Source organism: Saccostrea cucullata, unplaced genomic scaffold (assembly GCF_032062105.1).
Source record: "Saccostrea cucullata isolate Sc308-1 unplaced genomic scaffold, CSIRO_AGI_Scuc_v1 ctg1448, whole genome shotgun sequence".
Taxonomy (NCBI): domain Eukaryota; kingdom Metazoa; phylum Mollusca; class Bivalvia; order Ostreida; family Ostreidae; genus Saccostrea; species Saccostrea cuccullata.
In genome coordinates this window covers 65237-86738 of record NW_026921425.1, presented here as the reverse complement: position 1 = coordinate 86738, position 21502 = coordinate 65237, and the positions used below count along the sequence as shown (strand labels likewise).

Genomic DNA, 21502 nt, shown 5'->3' with positions numbered 1-21502 from the left:
TTCATGCAATAAGTGGGGTATTGAGATATCGCAAGAGTTGATCATTGAAAATACTAATCCTTCCATTCTTATAAAGCTACAACCTTTTGATTACTTTTGTTCTTTGTACCTATAGGCAATTTTGAGCAGCATCTAGGAGCATTTTAATATCTTTTTCGACATTTTCCCGTCTATACACATAATTTTACTACCTCGGTGCTCCAGGACGTGCAATGACGTTCCCATTCTTGGCTTTGTTTTTACGCTTTGGCTGTTTATAAATTGTTATAAAACAGTCATATATCCTCTAACTTAATTCAAAATTTCGCCAATTGATGTTTCAGGAATACTGTAGAGAAAGGTAAAGTATCATGAATCTTTTTGCGCTACAACTGGGCAATTTTTAACATCAATAAAAGGTCTCTGTAATGTAAACATGAGTAAACGAAGCATGCTGCGTGATGCACGTTTTATCAAAATAAAAAAAAGAAGAGTTTTGTAAGGTTCACTGGTAAACACCAAATCTCTGAATATTTATTAGAAAATAAATAATCCTTTTTTTCAGGGAAATTTACACGGATTCATTGAAATAACATGCTCTCAGTAGCACTTATCCGCGAACTTTTCTGACAACCCTCGTATGTGTACCAAATTGAAATATAATATGACGTTAAAGAAAAAAGTTACGACAAAGAGGAGGAGAAAATTTCAAGTAAATTCTTATATATTCCTATATTAAACTTGGATAATCCATTGTGGCCCCGCCCTACCCCCGGGATTTATGGTTTGAAGAAAATTCAATCTATACTACCTGAGGATGCTTCCATATGAGTTTCATTTATCCTATGGCTTTTTGGTTCTGGAGAAGAAGATTTTTTAAAGATGTTTCCTTATATATCTATGTAAACCTGTGATCAGCCATTCTGACCCAACCCTACTCCCAGGTTTTCTGAAGAAAACTGAATCTACACTACATGAGGATGCTACCATATGAGTTTCAGTTTTCCCTGGCCCAGTGGTTCTGGAAAAAGATATTCTTTAAGATATTTCCTATTTACTTTGATCAGCCATTGTTGCCCCGCCCTACCCCGGGGGTCACAATTATCTCCCCTTGGAAAAGGACATGGCCCTTTATTTGAACAAACTTGAATCATTTTTACCTAAGGATACTTTGTTGCAAATTTGGTTGAAATTGGCCCAATGGTTTTTGAGAAGAAGATGAGAATGTGAACAGTTTACGACGACGACAACGAGTACAACGACAACAGCAGTTAAACAAACAACGGACACATTTTGATCAGAAAAGCTAAAAAAAGGGTAGCAAATGTTCTTTCGCCATTCCATCGGTACTTGTAATTGAAACCGAGGTCCCTATTAACGGCAGACATTGGCCAAATAAAGATCCCTCACTGCTCCATGGCCCTGTGTGCCAAGTAAAAGTCAAAATTTGAAGACTTTCACCGGCTCATGGTTACGTTTATATATATGACTGAAAAATCTCGAATGGAACATAAAACAACAAACAATCAATAAATCTTTGACTGAATAAAAAAATGTTCGATTCAATACTCACAAAATGGTACGTGGAACAAATAAATGATTATTTAGAGAGGTTGAGATTTTAAACGTGTACGGGTAAGTCTAATAGAGGAATTTTGAATTAAGAGGTTCTGCGTGAACTTTTCTAAAAAAAAGATGACGAGTGATATACCTTAAAATAAATCAATAGTTATTCCTTACTATTTTTCTCCCAGTAAGATTCGTTAGTGAACTCCTCGTCATTGTCGCTATAATCCATGCCGCAAGCGCCACTGTCACGGAATTCCTAGAAATAAGAAAAAATAAAATAATCGACATTATATAGAATTTAGAACCAATTTATTCTTAGTAGCTGACTTTGAAGAAATTACAAGTTTTCGCATTAGCAACAGGGAATATATTCCTGCCTTATTAGCACACTGTTGCCATGCTCATGAAAATGCAGTTGCGGAGATATACATGTATTGGCTGCGTTACCTTAATCTGAAGTGACAGTTAATTACATTTATACCGTTATAAGAAGTTCAAGGAGAATGTTTTTACACTTTGCTATATGGTGATGTCTCTGTATGGATCAAGAATTCCCGAATAGGAGCTAAACAATATGTAATCAATCAATATATGAATATATAACATTTTGTAATCCTTAATCTCTATAGGAAGGCAGTCTCATTGAAAATAAGATAAGTGATGCAATAAAAGGTTAAATAATGTAGGAATTTTATATGTGACTTCACACGAACATGTTCGTGTGACTGCTACCTGGTTCAAAAAGAAAAAAAAACACCATTTTTAGAAATAAAATTAATAGCAAACCATTTAAACATATTTATTGAAAAAAATATAGCTTATATAAGTCAAGTTTTACCTTTGAAGTTCCTCCTGCAATAAATACAAAGGAAACTGTTCATACATTGATTTCATACATATCTAGTGACAAAACAATGTGATTCACTTATGTTAGTTATGACGTGTTCAATTTTCGACAGCTCATGGATGCACATCGCTTTCACATAAGTGAAGAAATATAATGACATTTCCTAAAAAAATTATTCTCCTGTGACCAAAATAGAAAATCAATATCAAAACCCAGGACATATCGCCATAAAAGGAGGATATTTAACTTCAAAAAAGAAGAGACAATTAATGAGAAGAAACAAGTATACAGTCATGTAGTAAAAATTCCCTGAACAGCCTTCTTGTTAGGCAAAATTACGTGTAAAAAAAATCATGGTTACTTTTCATCCTTCCTGGTACTGAAGGATAATCATAATATGAGGTTTTTTCGATGCCTATTCTGGGAGAAGTGCGGGAAGGAGGCCATCTGTACAATGTTTTTTTTTCTGGAACTTTGGTAGTTGCATATTCTGTCACTTGGTTCAATTTCTGGTTAAAAGTTCCCCTTTTATTTGACTCCTTCGCTTCATCAAAGCAATCTTGATGATGTATTTCATCAGGTTTATGCACTGTCTTGCTTGGAACCGTGTAGGTCGAGGGCGTGGTTTCTTTCGGAAACTAAAGATCAGAGTTAGAGTATAAATTGCTAAAGATGGTTTTTGTATTGTTTTCTTGTTCTTGAGTTTGTTTTTTCTCAATTTGATTCTTTATTTTATCTTCGACTTCATGGATTATAAGTATTGAAAAAAAAACAACACACTTTTTATACAAGGCATCCAAGAAGTGATTGATATAATTCATGCATGTTACTTTTCTTAGTCAAATAGGTTAGTACTGTAAAAAAAATATTATTAACTTTGGTTTAAATTTTAGTTAATGCACCATTAAATAAATGCAAACAATCAACCAATTCTTCTTAATATGTAAATTACCTTTATAATTGAATATATATTGGTTCAAGAGGTGACATTGTCATAGATTTGAATAAATAAAAACTGTTATGAACAATATTTCAAAATACAGAAGAAAAAAAGGGAAAGAAAGAACACAAGAAAAGAAAGGTTTGCAGATAATACCAGATCATTATCAACAACAGTCAATCGTGAAGACACGCTGGATGTTGTTGAGGTTTCTGTTGGTGATTTATGGGGGAAAACACGAACAAATGATTGAGAGGAAGCCTGTTTTACGTTTTGTATTTTACTTTCAACTGCCTCAATTTTGTCTCTAACCGACGTCGCACGTGGTAAATCTGTTTCTCTATTACTTGACATATCTCTTCCTGCAAGCAAACCAGTATCTGTAGAAGTCTTTGATTTATACGCTATGTAAATATACATGAAAGAAAGATTCAACAGTCATCAATCGCAAAAGTGAATTGAAACAATATAAAGTAAACATGGACCTCTTAAATTATCAGAGATCGAATCCGGTAGAATAGATGATAAGGTATCCCCTGTCAAAAGGGTCACACCCGCCGTGAGCCCCTTGTCATGATAGGGGAAAAGGGAAAGTCCATATCAAATTCAGTGTGAAATTAATTTCTAAAATAGTGCAAGGCATGAAGAACATCTGTCAATATTTAACTTAATTTAAATTGTATTTGCTGACAAGATAATTGCATCGACCATAGAATATGACAATGTGAACTTAAAACAAAACTGTAATAGTTGATTTTCTTTTTTCACTAACTAATTTGCCATTATAAAAAAAATAGTTCATATCGAATCAACTGGGATAAATCAACTTTATTTTCAAGTGATAACGAAATTGCTATATAAATAAGGAAAGTTAAAAATGTAAAAAAACAAAAAGTCATCTGGTTCATCATACTCTGTTGTAAGGTTACATTAACATTTCGGTCTAGTATAATATATTAATTAAACGGAGGTATCAGACACTATGGTATGTTTTATCATGATATGGAACTCAAGCAGAAATTGCTGATATAATAGCAATTGGGATACATAAACTTTAAATGTAAGTGATAACTAGTGCTAATTGTAACGGGGACCGTTACAGATGTTCCCCAAACGCTCCCCAACTCCCTTTTGGTGCCATATTCCCTGTTATCTCTATTGAATAAGAAATACTTTATGGAATTTAGACTTAATCAAGGTCTTCCAAGAAAAATACAAAATATATAAAAAAAATAGGTATTGCACGCGTGTTCATGTGCGTAACGACCATATTATCTTGTCTACACTATCTAAAATTTTAATAATATCAAAGCATTTAATCCAAAAGTATTAAAAATGCACTCATTCGAGTGTATTTTTTATTTTACTCATTTCACGTGCACGCACGTACAAGCACGTGCATAATGACTACACCTTCTTGTAGGAGTCCCTTATATTTATCCAAGTTCTAAATCCCATCCTGTTTGGTTGAAAAACAAGAGAGTTATAGCCATTTGAAGTTTCAGCCAATCAGATTGCAGCACACGTGCATGCGCGTGATTTCATGAATATTTTCTATATCATATTTTAGGATATCGTAATGCATGACTATGTTTTAAATTTCAAAGCATTTCGTCAAAAAACAAAGGAGATATAGCCATTTAAAGTTTTAGCCAATCAGATTACAGCACGCGCGCATGCGCATGCTTTTATTAAAATTTTAATATATCATGCTGTAGATCTTCATAATGTAGGACCATGTTCAAAATTTCAAAAGATTATGACAAGAAACAAGAAAGATATTGAGACTTTAGTTTCAGCCAATCAGAGCAAAGTGCACGTGCATGCGCGTGAGATCTTGCTATTTTGACAATGCCATCTTGTCTATACTACTAATGTATCCTTACATTATGAGTTTCAAAGCATTTTATCAAAAAATAGAAAAGTTCCGACTATATCTATTATATTGGTTATTGCAAGTGTTGCACGTGCGCGCTCTTGCAAGCACGTGCGCGCAAAATGACCTTGATTTCGCCAATCTGCATAACATGTCTACTTACCCTAAAAAGGTTTTACCTACCTCGGACGAACAGTTTACAAGATCATTCCCGGACAAAAAAGTACCCAGGAAGAAGAAGAAGAAAAATAATAACTAGGAGACTTATTGTTCACAGAACAATAAGAGGTCTTTCCACCTTTTGAATTTCAATTTCATTTAATATTTATCTATTTAAAATTAAATTTCATAAAAAAAGAAACCAGAAATTGCTTAAAAGAAGAAAAAAATGAAAATGAAAATTTTTTTTAGGTGACCTTGACCTTTGACCTTCAAGTCATATTCAAGGTCAAAGGTCAAGGGTCACATTGTAATTAATCCAATGTCTCTATGACTTATAGTTTTAAAGTTATAAGGTTTAATAGTAAGCACAAAAGCATTTAAGGGCAGTAACTCATTCAAGGAGTCACCAGATCCTTTTGCACTTGAACATAAAAGTTTTGTCTAAAGTCCCATAAGACATTAGAGAAGGTTTCGTGTCTTTGCGGTTTACGGTTTTGGAGCTATAGCAATAAAAATGTTTTTCGTACAAGGGGCAATAATTTTTAATAGGGTCAATCTTAGGGGATGAGAATGAAATCTAATACACAATTTTAAAAGTACATATTAATGATGCATAGACATTAAGCATATGTTGAAAGACAAAAGAGATATAAAAAGAGCTAAATTTCTCAGTTTCGGAATGACCTTGACCTTTGACCTTTACATGAATTTTAAGCTCAAAGGTCAATGAATCTTATGCAGTTGGGCTCATGTCTCTATACCTTCTCGTTTTGAAAATTTTTAATTATTTCTAAAATTCAGAGACTTTCAAGGGCAATAACTCATTGAAGGAGTCACCAAATACTTTCACAATGAATAAATTCCAGAACCCTCTCAATTAGTCGAAGACTTTAGTGAAGGTTTCATATTTGTACGGTTTACGGTTCCGAAGTAGTAGCGATAACAAGGTTTACCGCACAAAGGGCGATAACTGTTAATAGGATCAATCTTACAGAATACGAATTGAATCTTTTAAATAGTTTTAAGAGTGCATATTAATGATGCTAAGACAGTTTGTATATGTTTAGAGACAAAATGGATATAAAAAGAGCGTAATTTCTCAATTTTGGAATGACCTTGACCTTTGACCTTTACATGAATTTTAACCTCAAAGGTAAATGAATCTTATGCAGTTGGTCCCATGTCTCCATCACTTCTTGTATTGAACATTTTTAATTATTTCTAAAATTCAAAAAGTTTCAGGGGCAATAACTCAATGAAGAAGTCACCGAATACTTTCGCAATGAATAGATTCCAGAATCCTCTCAATTAGTCGAAGACTTTAGTGAAGGTTTCATATTTGTACGGTTTATGGTTTCGCAGTAGTAGCGATAACAAGGTTTTCTGCACAAAGGGTGATAACTTTTAATAGGGTCAATCTTACGGAATACGAATTGAATCTTTAAAATAGTTTTAAAAGTACATATTAATGATGCTAAGACAGTTTGTATATGTTAAGAGACAAAAAAGATATAAAAAGAGCTTAATTTCTCAATTTTGGAATGACCTTGACCTTTGACCTTTACATGAATTTTAAGCTCAAAGCTCAATGAATCTTATGCAGTTGGTCCCATGTCTCTATCACTTCTGGTTTTGAAAATTTTTAATTATTTCTAAAATTCAAAAAGTTTCAGGGGCAATAACTCATTGAAGGAGTCACCGAATACTTTCGCAATGAATAGATTCCAGAGTCCTCTCAATTAGTCGAAGACTTTAGTGAAGGTTTCATATTTCTACGGTTTACGGTTTCGAAGGAGTAGCGATAACAAGCATTTCTTGCGAAAGGGGCAATAACTTTGAAAGGTGTCAAAGATCAAACATGGGGGGTCGTTTTTCAGAATAACTTTGAATATCCAATGTCATGAACTATAAAGTTTTTCGATAAGTCTTGCGGTTTCAAAAGTCCGGGAAGAAAAATAATAATAACTAGGAGACTTATTGTTCACAGAACAATAAGAGGTCTTTCCACCTTCTTTGAATTTCAAATTTGTTATATATCTGACTCCTTAAAATTAAATTCCATGAAAAAGAATCCAAAATGGTCTTAAAGCATAGAGAAATGAAAATTTAAAAAAAATGGAATGACCTTGACCTTTGACCTTGAGAAAATGTTCAAGGTCAAAGGTCAAGGGTCCCAATGCAATTGACCCCATGCTTCTACGACTTATAGTTTTCAAGTTATCATGTTTAATAATAAGTACAAAGAAGTTAAAGGGCAATAACTCATATAAGGGGTCATCAGATTCTTTAGCACTGATACAGTGAAGTTAGGTCTTTAGACCCTTAAAACATCAGTGAAGGTTTGGTGTCTCTACGGTCTATGGTTTCAAAGGAGTAGCGATAACAAGATTTTTCGCACAAGGGGCAATAACTTTTCAAAGGGTCAATCTTAGGGTACAAGAAAAAAATCATTAAAAGAGTATTAAGAGTGCATGTTACAGACAGAAGATAGATAGTATATGTTTGAGGATATAAAAGCTATTGAAAGAAATTTATTCCTCATATTTGGAATGACCTTGACCTTTGACCTTGAAATTAATTTGAAGGTCAAAGGTCAATAAATCTTATGCAGTTGGTCCCATGTCTCTTTCACTTCTCGTTTTGAAAATTTTTAATTATTTCTAAAATTAAAACAGTTTCAGGGGCAATAACTCATTGAAGGGGTCACCGAAAACTTTTGCAATGAATAGATTCCAGAGTCCTCTCAATTAGGCGAAGACTTTAGTGAAGGTTTCATATTTGTACGGTTTATGGTTTCGAAGTAGTAGCGATAACAAGGTTTTCCGCACAAAGGGCGGTAACTTTTAATAGGGTCAATCTTACGGAATACGAATTGAATCTTTAAAATAGTTTCAAGAGTACTTATTTATGATGCTAAGACAGTTTGTATATGTTAAGAGACAAAAAAGATATAAAAAGAACTAAATTTCTCAGTTTTGGAATGACCTTGACCTTTGACCTTTACATGAATTTTAAGCTCAAAGGTCAATGAATCTTATGCAGTTGGTCCCATGTCTCTATCACTTCTCGTTTTGAAAATTTTTAATTATTTCTAAAATTCAAAAAGTTTCAGGGGCAATAACTCATTGAAGAGGTCACCGAATACTTTCGCAATGAATAGATTCCAGAGTCCTCTCAATTAGTCGAAGACTTTAGTGAAGGTTTCATATTTGTACGGTTTACGGTTTCGAAGGAGTAGCGATAACAAGCATTTCTAGCGAAAGGGGCAATAACTTCGAAAGGGGTCAAAGTTCAAACAAGGGCTGTCGTTTTTCAGAATAACTTTTGATATCCAGTTTCATGAACTATAAAGTTTTTCGATAAGTCTTGCGGTTTCAAAAGTCCGGGAAGAAAAATAATAATAATAAACATAAGCATTTCAAGAGGTCTTTCCACAGAAAGGTGGAAAGCCCTAATAATAAACATAAGCATTTCAAGAGGTCTTTCCACAGAAAGGTGGAAAGACCTAATAATAATAATAATAAGAAGAAGAAACAGAGTAAAAACAATATGTTCCCCAACTTCGTTTGGGGAACATAATGAAATATCGCTACACAACGAAGCAATGTTGAAAATAGAAAAGTTGAAATTACAAATGTGTCGTGTGTAATATGCTGTAGTTATTTTGTCATCAAAAAGTTTCCGTAATACCTTAACAATTGATCGGGTCAGGTAAATTAAGATTGTTTCCGTCTAGTCATTATATTGCACCATGATTACCCGCCCAAGAAAACATCGAAATATATACATTGGTAGGGCTACACTAAAATGTTTGATCGTGGTATGCTTTATAAGCTTAGCGAATCAAACAATGTTTTTTATATCATATGAAACGTGATCTTCTAAAATGCATACTGATAATGTAACTACATCTATATTATTTCCTAATTGATAGTGTGGGTATTTAATTCATCCAAATTAGCTATAAAATGGTTTCAAATATCCAAAAAAAGGGTTAAGGAAATATTTCTGTACGCCCTTTAGTAGCGCCGCAAAAACTTTTTAACAGTATATAAAACAGTTTTAAATGCGCACATATTTCTCTCTTGTACCACATGACGCGTTTTGGTAGCATTTCTAAATCCTTTCGAAATCATTTCAAAGATGGTAAAAATCAGTAACTTTTTCGAGTGAAGAATATAATCTTTAAGTTAGTAGAAAAATTAAAACTTATGAATTCACTTTGACGACAAAGTTTTATCTATATTTACTTCAAAATTGTTTACATTAAATTTGAAAATATAACTTATCAGAGACTTTATTGAATAATCCTAGTTGTACAAGGCCTAAACAACTTACAACATGTATTGAAGAACTTGAAGGAGAAATCATTTCGACTTTCACTTCGAAAAAAAAATGCGACATATTGTGTAGTAAAGGCAACAAATGGATACTTTCAAAATCAACGCAGCGGTTATGCTGTATGTATTAAATACAGTGTATTAAAATTAAAAAAAAAATCAATATTACACTCAGAATATTAACTCTTATTTAATAGGAAACTGTACCTTTCAACCTTTTAACGACTTGAAAGTTTTAGTCTATTATTTTTAGAGAATATTTTTGCATATGTACTCACAATACACATTCACAGCCAAGAGTTGCTTCTATGTATAAGAAATCCTTCCGCTAAAATTGACAATGCAGATGTTTCTTGTCATATGGCCACCTGTTAAACAGGAAGTACATTTAAGTTCAAGGATGTATTTTTTTTTTTGGTATTGGTGTTTGTTGTATTTCTTTAGGACTTTTTTTTTCTTCCGTTGAGGACTTCTGCATGTGTGGTGGTCTTTGTTGCTTTTTGGTTCATTTTTTTTTTTAGATTTTAACCATTCACTTTTATATGTGTAAATGTATTGAAATATATAGCCTATAAAATGTTTAAAATGTTTCTTTTTGTTTGATCTTACATAAAAATAGTTTGTACTTTGTCGTTTTGGAAAATGGTGCTAATTCCAGTGCTAAATAAGAAGATGATTTACACGACAATGAGATATGAAATAGTTTTTTAAAAAGTTTGAAGACACAAGGTTCAATCCCAATTTACACTTCACCTCAGATCCTTCATGAACAACATAAAGGTCATAATTTCCAGTATCAATTGAAGGATAATTGTTTATAACATGCTTAAATTCATACACAGGGCACAAAAACTTGAATTTTAAAATATTAAGATTTTGAGATAGTTTTAAATTGTTCAACCTTGGTAAGACATGATACAACATATTATAAGAATTCAAAAATGAGGAACAAAGTTTTGTACGTAAATCTTTCACTTATCCTTTAATAACTCAGTCCAACCTTTTTTAAATCAAATTCAGGGCGGGGGCTCAATTTTTTGTTTTTTTTGTATAAAATTTTCCCTATTTCCATAGCACCGGTCACGGTAGCCTAGTGGTAGAGCGTTTGCTTCGTGATCGGGAGGCCCGGGTTCGATTCTCGATCGCGGCGCCGCGTCATACCTAAGACGTAAACAAAGGTAGTGACTCATTAAGCGATTGAAGGGATTTATATATAAAAACCATCTATTTATCTCTGTATTGATTAATTCAAAACTGAAAAAAGAATAGGATAGATTACAAGATCAGTTCGTTCTTGTCCCTGCTGACAAACCGGGTAACAACATTGTCTTTGTTTGAAAGGCTCAATTTATGGATTATTATGGAGGAACTTGAATTTAATTCTCTAACTAGTAATCCAACTGATACTCAAAGTTCCCTTTCTAAGGAAGATTTTTTTTTCAAAATAATTTGTCAGTTTTGATATTTTTTTAAGTATTACAAACAACAAGAATGAATTTCCATATCTAAACTAGATTCCAAAACTTCATTAAAATCCTTACAAAATAAGATATAAAATAGATTCCAGTAAAAGTTTAACTGAATTAGTATGAAAATATTTGGTCAGCATTTGACTTAATGATCGATTTTTTAAAATATTTTTGCTGACAGGTCATTGTATCAACCATACATCTAAATTTACGAAATAATGACTTCAAATGAGACTGCTGATATTTTGCTTCATCACCCTGTTTGTCAATAGCTTAATACCTCATTTTAGAATTTGTTAAAACGTAGAACTTGTTCTTGCCAATTGAATGAACTGAAAGTAAAAACCCCATATGCAGGTGATTAATGGTATATTGCTGCATAAATAATGGAAGTCCACGACAGAAAAGATAAAGTCATCACGTTAATTAAGTTGTTGTAAGACCACCATTACGTTTAACATCTTTTTCTAGTTAAATATCTAAACAAAAATGACTGTCTGTGTGTCTATGTCAGAATCTGTGGTATCTTTTATTTCCAGTTCACCGAGAAATTGTGGAATAACCATTGTTGATTGACAATACGTTATCCATATATCTAAATATTGAGTTGAGGCCACACCAAGAGTTTCTTCTTTTCTTTTCACATTTAAGATCCTAAACAAATTCTGCGCAATGAATACAAACGAAAGTCTGCTTATAATTTGGCGTCATTGGAACCAAAGAAAATTATTAAAATAATTTTGCAAATTACCAATGACAAGGTAAGTCGCTTTACGACTTCTTTTTTCTATATACTTAAGAAATAAGGTACCATTTTTTTGTTTTATTGGGATGTAAAACGAATTCGTAACTTGATCAAACCCCATAAAGCCCTTCGGGCTTTATGAAAGATTTGATCATATGACAAACCCATTTTACATCCCAATAAAACTTTTAAAAATGGTACAGTGTACCTTATTACTTATATTTACATTTGTGACTGATTTATTACAAATAGTGAGGTACTTTAGGAGGCTAGGGGTCAACAAAAAAACACAAATTAACCACCAGCTTTAACTTATTTTTTTAGATACGGAATCTTAAGCTGTCAGCTATCATTAGGCAAAGAAAAATTTATACATTTTAGTTTAAGAATGTGATCATTTTTGTATATCTTTATATGGAGCTTTTCTTTTAAAGGAGATCAAAATAGTCTGAAAATGGCTGCCACCCCCAGCCTCTTTATGTTAAGTTTTAAATCCATAAATGTTTTTTAAACTCAGCGATATACATTGAAAGTGTTGATAACGTCGATAGCTTATGACGTTACTATGATATTACGTCGATCGTTTATGACTAAACGATAAATTTAGGGTCAAATGACGAACATGTTTTACAGAGATGTAAAACGCCTTGTTTAAGTATTACGTCGATCGCTTATGACTAAAAGATAAATTTAGGGTCAAATGACGAACATGTTTTACAGAGATGTAAAACGCCTTGTTTAAGTAGTGTTATATAAGGGAACACATTAAAATTTTACAAATGTAAATATATATAAATAAAATTACGACAGCCCAGAAGGCTCATTCGAGATTAGGGGTTCGAAATACGAAATTCGAGAATCGAAATACGAGATTCGATATTCGAGATTCGAAATTCGAGTTTCGAGATTCAAGATCCAGATCAACCAAGCAAAAGCGGGTTCAACATTTGATTACTTCCCTTTATTATGATTTTACTATCAAGAAATCCTTTAGTATATAACAAATGAGTCATTTGATTTAATTACAATGCAAGAAAGAGTGTTATATATATATATATTAAAAGGAAATTTAAATAATCTTTGGGTTTTTGAACAGCAAGATATACTTAAATTTATATTATGGCTCTTTAAATATTAAATAGAGTATATATATCAGGAGTATATAGATTTTTGTATTGTCTACTTTGTTTCCGAGGATGATGACATATAAATAAAGTTATAAATAAGTGTCGAGTGTCTAAAGATTAACAATATTCCCACCCCTACCCACCCCACCTGCCTGTTTTTCCAAAACAAATAAAATGCGATGTTGTAAAACTTTAAGGGCGACGTAGTATTGAAAAACAAAAATCGCCTTCGTTTTTATTATCTATAGAGGAAATACATAAAAATTAAGTATTTAATTGCATATCTTCATCTAAGGTGTTTCTTGAATTAATTAAAAATTATATTCATTACAGATTATCAATATGAATTAGAATAAATGCATTTATTTTGTCTTATATCAATAGTAGATTGAGTTTAAATTAGATGCAGAACTATAGCGTTATGGTTTTAAGTTTTAGTCTCTGACCATACCGTTATGACCAAAGACTAAAATATACCCGTGAAAGGTTAAAACGCTACAGTTCGATTTAGAAGCCAAGTCTCACTGCAAAAATGTACCCGTTATAAATGTAATGAAATATATACCCTTGAATTACTGCGCAGTTTAGAGACGATTCATAATCCTAGTATTTCATATCTAATTTTAATCAAATACAATATTTTCACTAAGCAATGATCTGATTAAAAAAAAAAAATAGTCGACCTTCTTGTTCCTCGAGTCAACGATAAGACCAATTAATATTCCTTATATACGTATTTACTATTTTGTTTAATGAGAAAAATAATATTATATATATATATTTCAAAATGTAAACCAAATCTTAATTTTATTTCGTTTTGATGCATTAAACATTTTTTTTCATTTAAACATTAAACATGATATTGCATTTTAGCAAATGACCTATTTTTTGTAGATATATTCAACGATTTCTTGAGAGTAAAAACATAACAAAGGGGGGTAATCAAATGTTGAACCCGCTTTTGATTGGTTAGTTTGGATCTTGAATTTCGAAAATCGAATTTCGAATCTCGTATTTCGAAACTTGAATCTTAAGCTTGAATGAGCCTTCTGGGCTTTCGTATAGAATAGACCTCCCAATAATATCAATGAGCCCAGATTTTGATTTATCTTAGGGAGTTGTTTTATATAAGATTGATAAATCGTATTTCTATCTTGTTTTATTGGTAAAATTGTGTGATTTTAAATTTTTTAAAGGTTCTTTGGAACATTTAAAAATTCATATCTGATATACTTACATGTAAAACAGTACCGAACGGTTATCCATAATTTGGTATATTTAAAATGTTAAAAAATCACCTGTGGATCTATATATAGACGTCTGAATATTGATTTCCAAAAGTGTTTATCTGTGTTTGTCTGTCTTTATACAAGTTCGTCAACGAGTAATTGCACAGAAGAGTATCCAGTTTAAAGTTTTTTTTTTTACTTTGTTAAATGATACCATGTCCCTGGATATTAAAACTGAAAGGGCAGTTGATGAGTTTCCAGAAGAACCAGGAGTAACGGATATTGCTTTTGTTGTGGAGGGACGAAAGATATATACCTTTAAAACAATTCTTTCCATCGCGTCTCCTGTTTTTAAAGCAATGTTTTCTTCGGATTTCAAAGAAAAAAGTTCAAAGGAAATTGAACTACCTGGAAAAACCTACAGGGATTTCGAAAAATTTCTGATGTGCTTATCTCCAGACAAATACTTGGATTTGAATGGTATGTATCTCTTAAATTGTGCATTTTTTTAAAAAAAAAAAGTTTAAATATGGTTGAAGGATTCCATTTGGAATGATACATGCATTAAACAGAAAGTAGAAAAATTTCTGTTTGGTAGATCAACTATAATCTTAAAGATGAATTATACTAATAATCATAATGTTGATATCTTCTACCTTGATTCATATTAATATATATAGATCTAACAAATGTAGAATAAACAAAATTAAAGTACATGTATGTTTATTTAATGATTTTTTCTATGAAAGAAAAAAGGAAGTCATTCAATTTTTAAAAATACACGGGGAATATGTGTTGGTTTTACCTAGAATATGTCTTACTGCGTTTTATTGTAATATCAAGGCTAAAAACAATGGATTGCTTATGCATAATCGTGGATAAAAGGACAAAATTATATTAACGGCATTGAAAGTCGATACATTTATAATATACGATGTTTATATAAGGAAATAGATAATTAAAAGTGGGCCTTTTTTTTCTCGTCTAAAGATCAGCCAAATTTTGAACATCTTTTGCTGATTTACAAACAAGATACAGACTTTAACGTTTTCATAATGTAAAAAAGGCTCGTGTCTTGTTTTTTTTACATATAGAAAATATAAATTTTATAACAAAATGAAAAACATCCAATCACTAGAAGTTGTCAGATAATTTTTAGAATTAAGTTCTTTTTAGAAATTATCTGCTTTGACGAACATATATAAGTAGCTTAGCCTATGTAAACAAAAATATGACACAGAATCTGTTTACATAACAAAGGTTTGGAACTCTCAATCTGTCCTGTATCTCAGCATATGAAGTTCAATTTTTTGATAATCATCAAAAAGACTTTAGCTTTGTATTTGTAAAAAATGGAAAAAAAAAATATTTCAAAATTTTTAGCTTAACTGTGTTTTTGTCATTTTAAAACTTCTTGAAGTTAAGGGATAATTAAATGTTTTCGGAATAACATTTAAAAACTGTAGTTTTATAAAACATTCTTTATATTTTCAGTATTAATTTTCTTTAATTCAATATATTTAACTTGTTAAATTGTAGAGGGTATGATTGAGAGATTACTGCCGTTAGCCAAAGAATACCAGGTTAATTCAATTATCAGGAGATGTGAAGCATGGCTTCTTAAAGAGATGAATCAAAGAGAAAAATGTGACAAATCAATGGAAGGCGAAGTGAAATTTTTATTGAAATCATACTTTTATGGAAGTGAATACAACATGCCAAAAATACGAGCACGGACTTTCAAACGACTGGTTCGATTTAAATTGAGGTCTTACAAAAGTGTGCAATCATATAAAGAACTCTCTGAAAAAGATAAAATAGAACTTCTGGAGGCAAGGATAAATGAAGTTGATTCATTATACCGTTATTGCCAATATTGTGATAAAAGTGATTATTTTTTGGGACGTTTTGAATTATTTAAGGAATGAATTTAATAGCTATTAAATTCATTGCTTATAATTTAATTTTTATTCACTTGATGTAAGAAAAAAAGCTGATTGTTCTAACAAAATGACTTCAATTTGTACAAAAGAAGAAGGTATGGTTTGCATACAAATTTTGCCCTGTGATTTTCTAAAAAATGAAACTGGTGTAAAGGTTGAAAACTCATGCTTTTTAAATAATTGAAATTCAATACAGAAAAATCATACAGGTCATTTTTCTCACATGTAATTATAAATGTTAATTATGACGTCATAAACATGTGCATTTTCCCGTATTTTCTTAAAAAGTTGCAGAAGACACCAATTTTCAATGGAATTTTCTTTCAGAAAACATTGTCCACAGGCATCGCCCACAAAGATCTTGAGATATGTGATTTGGTATTAAATTTTGCACAAAATATCAAAAAATTAAAGTGGGCGACGGCTGTGGACACTGTTTTCTAAAGGAAGGAAAATCACCCTTGAAATGTGCCATTTTGAGGCTTTTTCTGTTGAAAATAAAGAAATGCTTCACATTAATGACGTCATATTTGCAGAATGGTAAACCTTAATGCCACATTCTTTCCTGATTTATCAAAGTCATTTATTTAACTAATATTTAAAACATGTTTCAAAACTTTTTGATGTCATTACATTTTTAGGGCGCAATAAAGCTAAAATCATACCTTCTTCTTTGAATGTAACGTCAGGCGGATTGATACGTTTTTGAAGCACGTCATTGTGACGTTGGCAACCCATTTTATACGATATGAAGTAAATTTTTTTATCCAATCAAATACAGCGTTACAACCAGAATTAAATTATATTGAGATAACAAACAGTATAAAAGCTCGAAAGTTTATTTAATAGTATGGAATTGTAGCAGAGCAAACAAGGACCTCTGTAACATCAGAGGTGGGATCAGATGCTATGCTATGATCGGGAAATAACGGAAAAATCTGTGGACAATTCAGTGTGTAAAACTGACAAACAATTGATACAAAAAAAGGTGTGTCAGCATTTGACTGAATGATAAATGTTATTCTATCGACCATATAGAACTTAAGTTGGTTAGAGATGTTGACGATTGAAAAGTTAAAATCATAAAGTTTATCATGAAGTTTTGTTTTTGAATAATGCTTTTCAAGGTATAGATTTATATCAAACAGGAGTTTGCTTAAGCTTTTCTGATTTCAGTTCTCTCATTAAAGTGTTTTATGAATAAGTTTTTTTTAAATAAAACACTGAACATCCAGAAAAATGATAATCAAGCAATTCTAGAAATCTTAAGGAAATATTGATGTAGTTTAATAAAAGGCAATGGTATCCATTGATCATTTCTTTTATTTGCATACTCTGAATAAAACTCACTATTATATTATTCACTAATTCCTATCTATCTGCTTGGCTGAGATCCAACAATGTAGACACAAAATGATATCTTATATTTACCTACACATGACTTGCAAGGTAAATAAGGACTTATAAGGGTAATGATTGTAAACAGCGTTGAAAGCATAACCTCTTGTAAATAATAATTTTGTCAAAATTGAATTTAAAATGTAAAAAAAAAAGAAAAAAAAATATCCAAATTTGATAGAAACTCTCGAATATCCTGTCCAACAGAACACGTGTTGTTTTTCTTTCATCGCTGAGAACACTTTTAAGAGAAGTAAATAGAGACGTTTGAGTAAATATTTTCCAGAATCTGCCTTATCTATGAGGGTTTTTCTGGATATAGTAACTCCGGTTTCCTTATCTATAGTAATTCAAGTTCAATTTGGTTTAAGAGAGATATAGAAATCAAATATGACGTCTGAATTTGAAAAAAAGAATCTTTTTAATAAGTGAAATGTGAGTTTGAGTTGAAATACCACTAAAATAAATTATTTTGAAATAAACGACGGCTTAGTAAAGGGATTCATCATTTTATGTTTACTTGTAAAAATAAGGGGGAATTGATGGTTGTAGCCATTTTTAGACTAATTTGATCTCCTTTAGAGGAAGCGCTCCATATAAAGTTATACAAAAATGATCAAATTTAAAAACTAAACTGTATCAAAATTTCCTTTGCCAAATGATATTTGGCAGCTTACAATATTATGTCTAGAAAAATAAGTTATTATATTTAATGTTTAATTTCGTTCAATAAATTATTCAAAATAATTGGACTCATGCATTAAATTATGAATTGGTACAGGTACATGTATGTCTTCTGGGTGGCTATTACCGTATTTCAAGATTTTTCCGCGTGTATCCAATTTCCGCTTTGTTCGCGACGAGTTCTGAATCGCGGAAAATAAAACAACGTGGTAAATTTAGTACAAAGTTTTCTCCTTGTAGTAGAATTATTTCTTCATGCTTATATCTTAGAGGGTAGAATTAGCGGGATCAGAGGACAAGCCTTGATACCGGTAATAGGTATAAGCCCTTATTGTTTATTTACTACTGGTAATTAACAAGCTAGCTAATTATATGGGTGGTGGGTCACGTTCCTAGCAAGAAACAATAAAACTAATTATACCTGAGCTGCTAGTCAGTTTGCAAAATTAAATGACCTATGATTATTTAAATCTTTAAAAGTAATATCTGTGCATTTGAGAGTTAGTAGGCAACACCGGTGTGTAATCAGCTGTGCGGGTCTTCCGAAAATGACAAGGTGAAGGTCGATCGATCTATTTCTCACCCGTATGAGACTTTACATTTTACATCCAGTTCCTTCAAAGGCTTAAACAATTGTTAATAATATAAACACTGGGACTTTGATATAATGAAAATTTGACTCGCGTCTGACTAATTTAGGCTCTGATTTGCGGAAAAAATATGACGCAAGAAAACCTGATATACGGTATGATATATACATTTCCAATGTCTTTGTCCGAGATAAAATTACCAATTGTAAATGAAATTTATTTCCTCATGAATGTTTTGGCGCGGTTCCAAAAAAAAACCACGTGCAGGGCAGGACAACACCTAGAGAGAAGCAGGTTAGGAGCACGTGGATTGGCGGAATCAAAGCATGTAAATATAAGGAATAACTGTCAGATTTTTCGAACTCATGAAGATGATCAATGGATTGGCTTGTGTGATAATTTTATGCATAAACGCCATCGGCAATTATGCAAATTATCACACAAGCCAATCCATTGATCACTTCATGAATTAGAAAAATAAGACAGTTATTCCTTAAATATTTGCATCCACTGAATAGTTCCTTCTTTATTTCTTAAGAAAACCCATTGCGTTCATCCCTACATAAACTACATTAGGCATATCACCTGTACAGATTTCTTGATAAGTGGCCGTTCCATCAATGAAATGTACAAAGACGTTCGCATCATTAACACAATAATTAATATTTTTAATCCTATTTAAAATGATAAATTAAACAGATATAAATATAAACAATAAAATGTCTTTCTTTGTTTGTTGTTACTGGAATGAACGGTCGCAGCTATTGCAGAAAAAATTAACATAACCCGCTTACGCGGGTTATGTATTTTTTCTGCAATAGCTGCTTCCGTTCATTCCAGTAACATCAAAGAAAGCATTTTATTGTTTAAATAATCTCACTTCTTTTAACCTTGAACTGAGATTTAAGCTTGTATATGGTCCACGTGACATCTAAAATGCATTTGTAAGATATAAAAAAAATATACTAAATGTGATAAATAAACACTGCAGGGATGTCATTTCTTTCTGTCGTGCTTTACGGCGGGTGTGACCGGTTGGCAGAGGTTCTCACTCCTCCATGACACCTGATTCCACCTCTGATGTTTTGGAGTTCCGTGTTGCTCTTTTCCTTTAATGAATTATTTTACGGACTTTGTTATTGAATGCAGTTCATTATCTCCATATCCTTCATGTTTCAAGCAGCAAGTTTCACACCATGTGATTTTGCTGTAATTTTTAAAAATATAATATTCACATACATGTATTTTCTTTTAAACGTTATTTTGAATTAATGAAATGTAATGAAAAACGTCTTAAACATTAGGCATGAAACTCTTCCCATTACAAAAAATTAATAAAATAACAAAAAATATCTTAATACTGTTAAAACAAAATCATGGCAGAATACGCTGTAATAATTTTCGATTTGTAAATTTTCTTGTTCCGTTTCAAAGAATTTTTATCAAATTATATAAACATATATTAACAATCTAAAATTATCAGATATAAATATATCACAATTATGACCATTAGAAGGATTACAATGGAATGCGAATTTTGCATATATTTTGTCTCCAAGTTATTGCTGTTCTCGTTGACGTTGCGGTTGTCCTGTGTTCAAAATGTGGAAGGTTAATGAACATTTATTATGTCGTTTTTATTAATTATTATTTTTTTAACAAAATGCATAACATATATTTGTATTTTTTGCCGTTCTTTTACCTGCTTCCTTGGAGTTTTTATTGGATTTTTCTTTTATGTTACTGATACACACACTGATATGTGAAAAGTTATATTAACCATTCTTAAAAAAACTGTATTAATCATGTGTTAATAACTTAGCTTCTTAATCTTGATTGATAAGACAGAACACACATGATCTGGTTACAAGAAAATTTTTAAGCCTCCTTTGAGAAGTATCAGCCTGATAGGGCATCATAACAATCCATACACAGATGTACAGTTTTGTCGATTATGTGATTTAATTGAATGACATGAAGTAAAATTTATAACAAACCATACATGGGGGTCTTCTGATATTCAACAATACAGGATAAAACATGTCCATATTTGAAATGTCCAAACAATTGCGCCAATTCTAGAAATGTATTTCAAGTTATTATAAAAATACAATTTTGACTAGAATACAATATGACATTTAACCAAACCCATTCATAAAAAAAGAGTTTATGGGTTTTTTTCCACAGCACTAACAACTTAACAAAAATGGTGCATCAAAAAAAGAAATTATGATTGGTTTGAAAAATCTTTAATGAACAAACTGTGTAAAATTTAACAGATTTCTCATATCGTCATAAATTAAAATATCTGTGATAATATTGTTTCATGTGTCCTTTGAGAAATATCAGCCTGATGGAGCAGCAAAAAATAACTAAACACAGATATGCAGTTTTGCCGATTTTGTATATACAGGCAGATTTAAACATAAAATTTACACGAGCAGCCATCAGCTAAACTCATGTATCTTAACTCAAGACTATTCAGGCAGATTTATACATACAATTTACATTAGCAGCCATCCGCTGAACTCAAGTCTATGCAAGCAGATTTTAACATTCAATTTCTATGAAAAGCCATCAGCTGAACTCATGTATCTTAACTCA

At 31.5% G+C, this 21502-nt stretch overlaps 2 protein-coding genes across 2 annotated transcripts; one reads left to right on the top strand and one right to left on the bottom strand.

The window, feature by feature from the left end:
* Positions 1-1708: 1708 nt before the first annotated feature.
* On the bottom strand, positions 1709-10068 carry LOC134259919 (uncharacterized). The gene is made up of 6 exons (XM_062742514.1): positions 9992-10068; positions 3492-3697; positions 2735-3033; positions 2387-2400; positions 2258-2280; positions 1709-1804 (listed from the first exon to the last, which is right to left on the bottom strand). The coding sequence occupies exons 2-6, from the start codon at positions 3687-3689 to the stop codon at positions 1709-1711; spliced, it is 630 nt and encodes a 209-aa protein (XP_062598498.1). The 5' UTR covers positions 3690-3697; positions 9992-10068.
* Positions 10069-14379: 4311 nt separating this feature from the next.
* LOC134259915 (ankyrin repeat and BTB/POZ domain-containing protein 3-like) lies at positions 14380-16220 on the top strand. The gene is made up of 2 exons (XM_062742511.1): positions 14380-14763; positions 15823-16220. The coding sequence occupies exons 1-2, from the start codon at positions 14499-14501 to the stop codon at positions 16209-16211; spliced, it is 654 nt and encodes a 217-aa protein (XP_062598495.1). The 5' UTR covers positions 14380-14498; the 3' UTR covers positions 16212-16220.
* Positions 16221-21502: the final 5282 nt, after the last annotated feature.